Genomic DNA, 13,752 nt, shown 5'->3' on the forward strand with positions numbered 1-13,752 from the left:
ATATTAGTGAACCTTGTAAATGTCCTCAATCGCATAGAGACATGTCCTGACATCCAGCAACCAAAACAGGGTGGATGCCAGACATGTCCTCAGGTGTGGCTGAAATACAGCCCGCCCTCCAATCAGCAGTTGCCGCTTGATCACGGCAGCTGAAATAGTGCGCAAGGGGGAGGAGAAGACAGGCAGGCACATGCAATCTAGCATCCTGAGATGTAATTTTTTTTACGTAGTACTGCTTTAAAAGTGACTATAGTGGCTATACTATTTGATTGCACAATCTCCTTTAGCTCTACCAGTCTAGTTATTAGATTGTTTAGGTGTGTCCTCCTATTGCATTGTAAGATGTAAAGGAGATTGTATTTGCAAATTGTATACTGTGTGGCCATCTTACATTCGCTCATTTAAGTATAGTGTCAGGTTATCTGAGATCCGGTGATTGGAAGTATCTGTGTTGTATATGATTTACAGTACATTCACACCCTCTTGTATGTAAACACACATAATGCATTCAATGTGTTTCTTTTCCCAAGCACAGATGAAAGATGTCTTCTTTTTCCTTTTCCTCTTGGCTGTTTGGGTGATATCCTTTGGAGTTGCAAAACAAGCAATATTGATTCACAATGAGATAAGGGTTGACTGGATATTCCGTGGAGTTGTTTACCATTCCTACATGACATTATTTGGACAGATTCCTTCTTATATAGATGGTATGAAGTCAAGTAATTATAACAATATGTCTGATGATCGTAAATAACACACAACAAGACTGCATAGCTAGTTTAGTGGCCTTACTTGTCACTCTTGCAATTATACTTCTTAGTCACCAACACCCCCCAAGCCCATTGATTGGACAAAGGGGGAGTAGCAGCTTACTTACTAGGTCATCACTGTGCTCTGTCTCTGTAAATCTGTTCATAGTGTTAGACCAGGTTTACACTTCCGTAACTTTGAAGCCAACATCCCAGCTCCACTTTGACACGACTTGCATATGACTTCTTTAACAGAAGTCAATGCAAGTCATGCCAAAGTCAGACCAAAAGTCACTACTTTTAGAATAGTTTCATTGCACTAAATGAAGCGCGACTTCTCATGCATCATGTCGCATTAGTGTGAACCGGGGCTAAGGCATCGTGCAAAGCAAAGTGTGCTGCTGTATAGGGGACATCAGGAAACGAATATAAAACTAAATATTGGTACTTATTTTAGCATTTAAAGCATATCTAAACTCAAAATACAATCAAAATAAATTGCAGGTTACCAATCCTTATGCCGTGTACACACGATCATTTTTCGGCATGAAAAAAAAACGAAGTTTTTTAAAACATCATTTAAAATGATCGTGTGTGGGCTTCACATCGTTTTTCGGCTTCAGAAAAACGACAATTATTTTTTTCGAACATGCTGCATTTTTTCATGTCGTTTTTTAAAATGTTGTTTTTCGTGTTGTAAAAAATGATCGTGTGTGGGCAAAAACAACGTTTTAAACCCGTGCATGCCCAGAAGCAAAATAAGAGACGGGAGCGCTCGTTCTGGTAAAACTACCATTCAGAATGAAGTAAGCACATTCATCACGCTGTAACAGACAAAAAAGCGCAAATCATCCTTTACTAACAAGGAATCAGCTAAAAGCAGCCCAAAGGCGAATATAACTTCCCCTTTAGAGTGCCGTCGTACGTGTTGTACGTCACCGCGCTTTGTTCATCATTTTTCAAAAACGATGGTGTGTGGGCAACAACGTTTTTAATGATGAAGTTTGAAAAACGTTGTTTTTTGGACATGCTAAAAAATGAATTTTTTGCCGAAAAACGATTGTGTGTACGCGGCATTAGATGTGGTGACTGATTTAGTCTTTTTATTCCCTTTTATTTTCACCTGGTGATCCAGCCAGTAACACACTGTAGGGCTGATTTACTAAAACTGGAAAGTGCAAAATCTGGTGAAGCTGTGATTGGTAGCCAATCGGCTTCAGCTTATTCAATTAAACTTTGACAAAAAAAAATGAGTGTTGATTGGCTTCTATGCAGAGCTGCACCAGAATTTGCACTCTTCAGTGTTAGTAAATCAACCTCTTTCTGTTTTAGTGTTGCTACGCTCACTCCACTGTATCTATGAAGGAGCAATGTAGCCACTCTTGGACAGGTGCAAGGTCAATTTGTGGAGAGGGTAGTGTTAGATGGACTACTGAATTTAGATGGATTGTACAGTGGCTAAAAATTTAAGCTGATTCCAGCTAACACTTTTTAATAATTTATAGAAAAAAAAATCCTTTTGGAACAAAGTGACTGGCTGAAAAACGCTTAAAAAAAACCTTGTCACAGTCTCTCTGAACTGTACATATGCAGTTCCAAAGCCAACCGATTTGTCAGCTGTCTAGCTTGGCCTCAACTCATGCGACGGGGGATATTAATATAAGCCACACCTGATGAACACCATGATTTCAATGCGCAGGCGTGCACCCATACCTGCCCTGTTGCCCAATATGAGGCCAGGCCCAGCAGTTCACAAATTGTCTGACTCCAGAAGTGCGCATGCGCAGTTCAGAGTTATGGACAAGGAGATTCTTTTATGGGCATTTTTCTCCTGTCTACAGACATTTACAGACTGGAGAAAAGTGCCTGTTTTTTACAAACTGTCTTTAAATTTACTGAAAACTGAACAGCAAGCTTTTACTATTATTTTTTCTGATTCATTTGTTACTGAATTTATAATTGATGTAAATTGTGTTTTTGGACATGTCTTAACCTCCCTGGCGGTATGATTCTTTCAGAAAAAACATGCTGAAAGCGGTACCATTATTTGCAAGGAAATTTGGCGTTTTATATTGTAGGTCTGTAATTTTTAGAAATAACTCACTTAAATCTGACCAAACAAGATTCTAATAGGCATCCCGGGTATGACATTTTTTTAAAAACAAAATTATAAATTATAATATAATGTCATTATTTTTATTTTTTTATGACGAATTTCCCCACAAATCGCTATCGCACAATTCTGCAAGTGATTATAATTTATTATCGCTGTTTTCTAGCTGATCTGAAACTATTTTTGACATAAAGGGACACTTTTGGTTGCTATGGACAATCTACAGTTTGCAGGGAGAAAAAAAGGTTTTTATTATATAAAATGACATGCATGACACTGGGCAGACCACTAGGGACAAGGGGGGTGTGTATTTTTTACATACAGTACTGTAATCTATAAGATTACAGTATACTGTATGTAATGTGTTTGTTTACTTTTTTGAATTTGGCGCCGTTCTCCGTCCCCGTGCGTCGTAACGTCGCAGGGAACGGAGATCGGCGGCACAGGAGGACGCTGTGTGAATCGAGCGAGGTCCTGCTCGCTCACACAGCGCGGTGGCATCGCTGGATCCAGGGACAAGGTAAGTAAACACTCCCTGTACATCCAGCGAGGCAAGCCCGAGTCTGACTCGGGGTTACCGATTTTAGCCCAAAAATATCACCCCGAGTCAGACTCAGGAACACCGCTCAGGAGGTTAAGTCCAGTTCTCAGAAATGTACTCATGTTAAAGCAGAACTAAACCTAATTGATGTAACTGAACGTTTACAATTTACAGAGTGCTTGTGCTCAAATTATAGCTAATTACATCTGGCAAATGCAGATCAAACAGAGGCTAAGATGGCAGCTTCGTTGGCTGTAAAGAATAGGAGGGTTTAGTTCTGCTTATATTCCAATATGTATTCATTCTGAATGATTAAACTAGTATAAAAAAAGCTTGCTTACTTATTGTACTATAATTTATTTTATTTGTAGGAGTGAATTTTAGTATTGACCAATGCACTGTAAATGGGACAGATCCAAACAAGCAGAAATGTCCTGAATCTAATAAGGAGAACCAGCAGCCAGTATTTCCACAGTGGCTGACTGTTTTATTACTGTGCCTCTACTTATTGTTCACCAACATTCTTCTCCTAAACCTCCTCATTGCTATGTTTAAGTAAGTCACTCTTTATGCAAAATCTGATAACTCACATTTAAGCTGCGTATACACATATCGAAATGTGTCTGTTTCAGCAGAAACAGGACACATTTTGGTATGTGTTAGCTCTGTTTGTTCTCTGCTGCTCATTAGACTAGCACTGTCAAACCATCCTTTTGGAAAACCAGATCAGCTGCTACAGCACAGATCAATGTATTCTGACATATAACTAAAACAGGGGGGGGGGGTGCCTCTCTAAGTGTAGTATATTAAAACAGTATCATTTATTGCACAAGATTAAAAACACTCACAAGATATAAGTGGGAGTCATGCTCACCATAAGTATGTAGTCCTGGCAGTTCTACTGTGTCCCACAGACTCCTTGCATGATCCGAATAGCTGGGATAGGTCCTGGTGTGATGTTGTGCTGAATTGCTGAACATTCAGGAAAACCAGGAAGTAGTCAGCTCCATGCTGTCCAGCTTGAACAAGATGTCACCAGCAGGGGGCGGGAGGAAGGGGTCAGGACTGTCGCTGTGGAACGAAAAACTACGTGTTCAGAGCTCGCAGCTCCTTCTGCTGGAACTGCCTGGACTACATACTTATGATGAGCATGACTCCCACTTATATCTTGTAAGTGTTTTTAATCTTGTGCAATAAATGATACCCCCCCCCCCCCCCTGTTTCTTTTATATATTTGTATTATTATATAGAGTTGCTGGACACACTCTGAGGATGGCTGCCTCTTTTTAAATCACCCCCTTACCGTGGTTCAACTATGTTTTTAACTAAAGACTGACTAATAAAATGTACATTATTACAAACTAAGGGCATTGCCTCCTGGAGCACCAGATACCCAATTTACCTTCAATGTATTCTCATAGGAAGGGGATTCCCCACTGTCAGAATACAATAGCACAGTGAGTGGGAATCTCCCACAACCACATTGCTTGTGTGGATGTGGGGATCTGTGAGGTTTTTTTTGTTCAACCTACTAGTTAAAAAGAAAAAATGCATGTAGACCTTACTTTAGTTGTAAGTGCAGAAAATGTATTTAACAAAAATACTTTTTTTTATGATACATACAGTACATCTGTTCATCTAATGTTAGGACATTTTATTTGTTAGGGAATTTCACTATTTCTGTCATCTCATGTCATCTCTTCTTTTTTTTCTTACCGAGGTGCCATAGTGAAGTACAACTGCCAAGGCAGAGTGAAGTGCTTCATCAGTCTTCTCAAATATTTGTGGTCAGCTTCAGATCCCCCAGGTCCATGTTACCCTTCACATTGTTTTTAGCCTTCCCTTTTAAATGCATAATTTCTGCCTTTAGCTCATCTAATATTTTTTATGTGTCATACAAAAATTGCCAACACACAGTTGCCACATGTTTATTAGTTCACATTGATTAAAGGGCAGGTTTAGATAAATATTTCCCAGTTGCCACTTCCTACCCCACTAATATACTGTAAGCTAAAACGTCCCCCACCCACTTGCTCATTTATATTTCTATGGTAGTGGAAGCATCCCGCTGTGTGTACAACCTCTATGCAAAAATATTTTAAGTGCTTCCTGCACAGTAACTTTTCATACACTTGAATAGGGTCTTACTCCAATGGTATGGGTACAGCCATTTAAGGGTAAGGGAAGTTATTGGGCAGGCATGGCAGTGTGATGGAAAATGCAGATACCTTGGAAAGTAAGCAATTGTGTGGGGAAGATTTAGCCTAGGGTAGGTTACGGAGTAGGGAGTACAGACTAGGGACTTTTTATTGAAAACTGTACTTGTCCTTTAAGCAGTCTTGAAATTCGATATTTACTTTGGGCAGATTTGATAATCAAGTTACAGAAAAATAATGCTTGAAAAGAAATACATGGTAAAATCAAGAACTGAAAAGTGGTAGTAGTTTTACCAAAATACAACAAAGTATTCATTACCATTACCACCCCTCAAAATTAAGAGTACTGTAGAACAACACAAGTACCAGGAATTGAATGTGACTTAAACATAGAGATAGTCTTTGCATATTGTTTTTCATTTGTATTCTTTAGCAAAGAGAATATAGGATAGCAAATTATTAGTTGCTATGGTGATAAGTAACATTTTCAGACATTTTTATTATTAAGTCACAATTGAGATGTGTAAATCTTGAAATCTGCATTATTTTTAACTTGCCTGATCCATTCTCAGCCTGCCAATCTGTTTATCCTGTATTTTTATTTTCCAAAAGCTCTTTTTTAAAACTCAAAACAGAAATATGCTCCCCACCCACTTCAAATGCTAGATACATGATTTTCCATACAGTTTGGTATCACCATAATTGGAAAGCCAGCAAGCATATGGGCTCTATGCCATGACATTACCAGTATGTAGCCCCCTTTGTGCTTGGTGGGTGCTTCCAGAGTGGAGATCCAAAAAGTGGCATGCCATAGTGCTAATGGACACTATTCTCTTCTGTACTACTGTGGAGGTTGCAAGTAGCAAATGGAACAGTTTAGTTTACTGGACGTTCGCTGAGCAATTTCAAAGAGCTGCAACCCCCCAAACGCTATTGAATATTATGGGAGACAAATATTATTTCAATGCCAGGTTGAAAGCTTTGTGGAAAAAGTGCATGAGTAGCTGGGCACTTCCATGGGGAATATGAACCAATGCAAAAAAAAGGACAAAAAAAATAATATTTAAAAGGGAGCAGGTTGTTACAAGGCCTAAAGGGCAGCATTAAAAATAAATAATTACTTTAAATAACATTCTCGGGGAATGCCTTAAACCTGAATGTGAAATGGCCCACCTGTACAATGTACTAAAAAAAAGTGATAGTGGGGCAGCAAGCATCCCCCAACCATAGCAAGTCAACAAGCAGTAGCAAATCTGGCCATTTAGTTCACTGATTCAGTAAACCTTAAACAGCTACTGACCAGGCTGAACACTCTCTTTGACCCAAACCCAAAGCTTGTCCCTTGTTGTAAGTTATTACACAAGCTTCCTATGGGTTAGAAAAAGAGATAGTTGAAGATAATATTCATAAACACAAAAGCATAGTTACCAAATATACATATGGAACATAAGATACATGATATTAATAACTTACAACATTCAGAGGTATGAAATAGATCACATATGGAGGTATAGCCTATGGTAAATCGTTAAAAACACTTGTATTATATCGCTGTTTAATCACGTCAAAGGCGTTCCTTCCTCCCTTCCTACTTTTTCAGGCACATATTTGGGAATGAGTCTAACCTTAACTGCTTTGCTTAAAAATACTGGGGCAGATCCACAAAGATCTGCACCGGCGCAGCGTATCTAAGATACGCTATGCCGCCGTAACTTGGCTTTGTTTTAAATCCACAACAAATTTGCGCCGTAAGTTACGGCGGCGTAGTATATCTCTCGCGGCGTAATGGTGCGGAATTCAAATGCGGCGGGTAGGGGGCGTGTTTTATTTAAATGAAGCCCGTCCCCGCGCCGAATGAACTGCGCATGCGCCGTCCCTAAATTTCCCGCCGTGCATTGCGCTAAATGACGTCGCAAGGACGTCATTGTTTTGACGTGGACGTAAATTACGTCCAGCCCGATTCACGGACGACTTAAACGTAAACGGAAAAAAAATTAAAAATTATACGCGGGAACGACGGCCATACTTAACATTAAGTACGCCACCATATAGCAGCTTTAACTATACGCCGGAAAAAGCCGAATGTGGCGGCCGCTCGTACGTTCGTGAATCGTCGGAAATAGCTACTTTGCATACTCGACGCAGATTACAACGGGAACGCCACCCAGCGGACGCCGAAGAATTGCATCTTAGATCCGAAGGCGTACGAAGACCTACGCCTGTCGGATCTAACCCAGATGCTGTTGTATCTTGTTTTGAGGATTCAAAACAAAGATACGACGCAGGAAATTTGAAAGTACGCCAGCGTATCAGTAGATACGCTGGCGTACTCTCTTTGTGGATCTGCCCCCACTCTGTTTAGCTGAATTTGAAATTAAATTACACACATAGCTGAATAAGTCAGAGGACTGACTCACCTTTATTCCACCTCCCCTTCTCTGAGATATGTGTACACTGACAAAAAAAGTTGTTTAGCAAAAAGTTATTTTCTTCTTTGCTTTTCAAGGAGAAATGTTTTGAGTTATAGCTCACACCAAAAAAATCTGAAAAGAATAAAAGAACTATGGAAATCTTTGTGAGATATAGACTATGTAAATCAGCTTGTGGGAGAAGCAGATTTTTAGGTTTACTCATCTCCATCATTCACTGTGTTCTACATTGTACTGTTATTTTTCTACAGTTTTGTATGAATAGAGATACACGTTAAGTAAAGCATAATACTTTGTTAGATGATTTTTACACTCAATATTGGGTTATTCAATATTTTTTTTTATCTTGTTAATTAATCTAGTTGTTTTTTTAGCTACACTTTTCAACAGGTCCAGGAACATACAGATCAGATCTGGAAATTCCAGCGACATGATTTAATTGAGGAGTATCACGGTCGGCCACCTGCCCCTCCACCCTTTATTCTCCTTAATCATCTGCATCAGTTTATCAAAAACGTCATTCTTCACGAACCTACAGGAAGACAAATGCAACTTAGTAAGAGCTTATTTTCATAAGTCTGGCCTTAGTGTGGTCTTTGAGCTGAATTCCAGGCAAACAGCCAAATGCACAGTCATAATACATATGGAGCTGCTTTACTTGTCAAAGTAGCTGTCATTTTGTCCAACCAAAACTGAGATTTACCCAGTTCTAAATTAGACTTCATGTTCTCCACAGCTTGTGATTGGACAATAATGGAACAGCAAAAGACTAATGAAGTTATCACTTTCCTCTTACCCAGTGTTAGTATGTTCCCTATCAGTACATGTGCATGTAGCAGAGCCTGATTGACTCAGAATGTTGCCTCTCTCTCCTGGTCCGAGCCTTACTGTACAGATGATTGTGACAGGCTGTTATCAAACCACATTCAGGTACTGCAGTTGTATATTCGTAGCATTTATACATTTATTTAACATTTCTAATCATTACCTACCTGTATTAAACTGTATGTGCCTGGAGTTTAGCTTTAGGTTGTCACTTTTGAACGACAGACAATAGTCTATGGCATATACTGTACTTATATATTGTCAGTACAATATATTTGTTTATTAATTATGTTCTGCATATACTCCACATGTCAGGCCTTTATTGTATCTCTGCATTGTAATGCCTGGATACAGGCACACCAGTCTGAGTAATTGGTGGGCTAGTGTAACTTCCCAAACAGCAGCCACTAGGGCCGTAACTACAGGGGTCACAGGGGTTGCAATTGCAACCCAGACCCATGCTCCAGGGGGCCCCTGCAACTCCCCTTTACACCTGGATAGGAGGGATAGCAGAGGTGGCATATAGAGGAATCGATGCCCTCCATCTTCCTCATGTAACTGCTGAAAGCCCGCTTCTCATCCTCTCCCTTCCACAAGCATTTAGAGGCTGCTGGAGAAAGATGGAGGGCATTGCTGCCTCTACTGTATATGCTGCCCCCACTGCCCCTTCTATCCTGCTGCCTCCTGGCCATGTCTGCTTCCCTGGTCACCCTCCACATGCAGCGGCCTGGGATTCTTTCAAGATGGAGAGGGGGGAAGGGGCTGGTAAGTTTGTCATTCATAACTTGCAACCAGGCCCTGGCATTCCGCCACTGTGGGGGGGGGGGGGGCACAATACAGCAGAAAAGGGGCCCGCTGTCGAACATGTGAAAGTGTCCTGCTACGGGACCGTAATAAAAGGCCCCTTGATGGGAGTGAAGGGCCCAGGCTCAGAGGGATACGCCTTGGCTGGGGGTCAGAGTGGTTTCTTGCACTGGGGCCCTGAAGGTTCTAGTCATGCCTTTGGCAGCCACCTTCCAATAAGGGAGGCAGGCTTACCAGTACTAGGTTGCCCCCAGGACTTAATACACAAAACTATATACTCTAGTTGTAAAGCGCAACAAGCAGACCTAAAGTAAAGTTAAGGAAGAATATATCATGCAGTGATGGAGACATACTGTATAGGATGGCAGACACACCACTGGGCAGGTCGACAGGGAGGAGCTAGTTAGGCAGTGGGCAGACTGGAGAATCTGAAAATGTAGCCAAGGTCAGGGCTTCTCTGCACTCCAGTAGCATCACACAGACTCCAATTTATTACAGCCAACAATCACTATGACAGTCCCAGCCTTCAGGACTTCTCCTCTAACACGTTACACCCGATAGGGCTCACCCCTCTAATGTGTTTCCCCCAAATGAGTGAGAGAGTAAGCCCTTTCAGGTGAGTTAGCAGGAAGGTCCCAAGGTGGGGACTGTTATAGTGTTGTTGGCCTTAATAAATTGGAGTTTGTGTGATGCTATCGGAGTGAAGTGAATTCCTCCATTTTATTTATGAGTTATGAGTGTGGACAGCTTGGTGATTCACCTAAACCCAGACGCAGAGTTCAGAGCAGGAGCAATCTGGCTTAACAGCAGAGGAGGATTTCCATACACACATCATTCTACAGAGCTAAGGGCTTGCAGCAGACAGTAGCCACAATCCAAGAATGTAGCAAAGGTCAGGGCATGCAGAAGATAGTAGATGTATTCTAGAAATGTAGCAGAGGACAGGGACAGAGATAAACAAACAGATCAGGTGCACTTGAGTAGCAGGAACACTACTACAAGTCTTATGGCAGGCATGAGCTTGTAGGGCAGTGGTTCTCAACCTGGGGGTCGGGACCCCCCTGGGGGTCGAATGACTATTTGCCAGGGGTCACTAAATCTTGGGCTGTTCCTGGAGCTCGCAGCTGCCCACTCGGCTCTTTACAGCTGCCCATTCAGTTCACGGCATGGCTGGGGGACAGAGACTAGAGGTCAGCTGACTGGTGAGGAATGTGAAGTAGGAGGGGCTGGAGGAGACCCTATCTCCTGATTTCACCATAGGTGTCACTGCTACAAGACACCACAGAGCTGGAGACACAGTTAAGCCGGAGATACAGCAACACTACCAGTGATTAAAGTTGCCATTAAAAGTCCCCACTACAGTTCGCAGATCAGCAGGTGACCTTGATCAAGAGCACCTAAGTTGGCTGATCAGAGCTCCCCCCCCCCCTCCAGCACTTCCACTCATCCCATTTCCCCCCACCAAGGAGTAAGAGGAGAATACATGGAAGGGAGAGGAAAAGAGGGGGAGGATCAAAGAAAAAGGGAAAGAATAAGAGAACAAGAAAGAAGGTTAGAGAGATGAATAGGAAAAAAAGAAATTAGGATAGAGAGAGATAAAATGGAAATAGAGGAGAACAAAGAGTGGTACATCCTAAAATGTACCATAAGGGGTTTTAATACTGTACGAGTGGAAGGGACTCAGGGAGCGCTAAATGTCCGTGGGTCAGGGGTGCAAATTCCTTATCTTGCCTTGGGTGCTGACAACCCACGCTATGAAAATGTTACTGTTAGGGGTCCCCACAACTTTCGAAATTTAATCAAGGGGTCATGGGCACTAGAAGGTTGAGAACCACTGTTGTAGGGTTTAAGTAAGGTGCCTCCTGTGCCTTGAGCCAAATCTGGAACCAGAGGGATGTCCCATTGCCCAGAAACTGGCTGGGGGAAGTACAGGTGGCGGGCTCGGGGGTGGAAGGGGCCAGGATGTGTGCTCCACAGCTCATTGCCTAGCAACAGACCTGCAAGCCAGCAAGGAGGCATGCACCATGTCCCATTGCCCAGCAACAGTGACGCAAGCTGGTAATAGGAGGATAGATGCCAGCTGGAAGATGACAGCAGGGAGTGCTGCTGAAAAAGTAAGTAATTGAAGTACTTTACATGAATTTCATTATCATAAATAATGAACAGGCTCATGCATTTACATCAGTCAATGATCTTTGATTATAAGCCACTTTGTCTGCCTACAGAAATCTTACTTGGTCAATATTTTAATTTGTCATTAAAGTGTTACTAAATCCACAACAGTAAATTCAGGCTGTATATACAGTAAAGCATGCTTGTTATACTCACTGGGGAACCTAAGCGGTTAATCCTCCACACTGTGTAAAAAGGCTGCTTAATTCTGTCTTCTCTGATCCTCCCCTTATTTTACTGTCCTCAACCCATCTCTTGATGGAACACAGAGCCACTCTGCACAGGCTCAGTTTGGTATGTACTTCTGGAGGGTTTTGTTTTGGGAGGGTGCATGTGATCAGCACAGGGCCAATCAGCACTGTACAGACAGAGGTTTAGGGGTCATGCAGCCTCATAGGACAGTCAGAGGAGAATGAAAACTCCTCCTACAAGCTTTAACCAGTGCTTGGCCAGACACTGATAGAAGACAGTTACAGTATATACTGCTGATGAGAAAAGGTAATTACTAAAAATAATTGTATTTCTATGTTTTGTGTACTATGGGAGACCAGATATAGTGAATGCAGGGCCCTGGGTTTAGTAACACTTTAATACTGTCATTTGCCTGACCCTTGGTTGTTTTTAGCAGTACCTTGTCCCTGGTACTTTTGGTTCACCCCTTGTCCTTTTATTTCTACCTTTTGGGACCATAACAGTACCATATGATTAATCTGGATGATAAAATGGTTTCTATAGGTTAAAAAGCAAAGATATATAAGAGCCCTAATCATCAATATGTGGTGTAGTTTCCTTAAAAAAAATGATCTAATCTTTGTTGCTTACTGTAATTTCTGTTAGAAGAAAAACTGGAAAAGAATGAAGAAACTGCCCTCCTTTCCTGGGAAACCTTTCTCAAAGAAAATTATTTACAACATCTTCAAAAGCAAATGAAGCAAAGCACAGAGCAGAAGATTAGAGATACTTCTAAGAAGTAAGGAATGCACTATAGGCTTTCTAAGAAGACTGAAAATCCCAATAGAAAAACTATACTGATACATAAAAAAATCAAGGCTGAACTTTTGCATTGGCTTTGTAGAAGGGGGCCCACTCTGGCAAACACATCTTGCTGCTGACAGTGCAGGAAATGATGGCAGTGCCACGCTGATCCTAGTTGTATAGTTGGTCACACAGTTGACTCCAAATTCACCTGCTCTGGGTTTGTACACTAAAGTCCTGTACACATGCTCGGTTTTCTTGGCAGTAAAAAGTCTGCAGAGAAAACCGAGGGGAAAGCCGAGAACCCGGCAGGAAAACTGCCATGGAGCTTTGACCGGGAATCCCGGCTGTGTGTATGCTCCATCGGCACTGCCTCACAGTGTTTCCCAAAGGTAAGTAGTTGATCTGGCGGGGAAAAAAAACACAGGGAAACCCTAACGGGAACTTATAGAGCAGGTTCTCTATTTTCTCTATTTTCCCGATGGGAAATCTGCGAGGAAGCATATACACGTCTGTTTTTTGTCAGCCAAAAGCTCTCCTGCCAGAAATAAAGAAAAGAGGATGCAATCAGAGTCTGTGGGTAAACGCAGTAGCACTAGGGAGCTGAACTCTACATAGGAAGGTGGCAAGAGGTACAATTCATTGGTGGTAAAGTTGGGCTTGAATTATTTAAAATTCTATATTCTGTCAATAATGACCATTCAATGTTTTTTTTATAACCTGCATCTGTTCTGCAAGTCATCGTGTTGGATTGTTATAATAAAACTATATATTTCATTGTTGTACATTAAAACGTTTCAAATGAAGCCACAGTAAGGACCCTTTAAATGTAAACATTGCATTTAACAAGCATGATAAATTAAAACTAGTGCTTTTAGTGCTGTAGAGCCACACTAGGTTTAAGTCAGAGAACAGTTCTAGTGTAGGTCACATCTATGCAATCCCTTACAGAGGAACATAAAGTAAAAAGTCCCAAATGAAAACAGTT

The 13,752-nt window shown here is 41.4% G+C and overlaps 1 protein-coding gene across 1 annotated transcript in view; it reads left to right on the forward strand.

Annotated features, from left to right (window-relative positions):
- The window catches only part of TRPM2 (transient receptor potential cation channel subfamily M member 2), a 262,145-nt gene that overhangs the window by 195,932 nt on the left and 52,461 nt on the right, over positions 1-13,752 (forward strand). Inside the window, exons 20-23 of the mRNA XM_040357186.1 lie at positions 536-707; positions 3,775-3,958; positions 8,363-8,544; positions 12,627-12,759. Coding sequence (XP_040213120.1) covers positions 536-707; positions 3,775-3,958; positions 8,363-8,544; positions 12,627-12,759 — 671 coding nt within the window. The remainder of the gene's footprint in view (positions 1-535; positions 708-3,774; positions 3,959-8,362; positions 8,545-12,626; positions 12,760-13,752) is intronic.

The sequence above is a fragment of the Rana temporaria genome, chromosome 6 (genome assembly GCF_905171775.1).
Source record: "Rana temporaria chromosome 6, aRanTem1.1, whole genome shotgun sequence".
Classification (NCBI taxonomy): domain Eukaryota; kingdom Metazoa; phylum Chordata; class Amphibia; order Anura; family Ranidae; genus Rana; species Rana temporaria.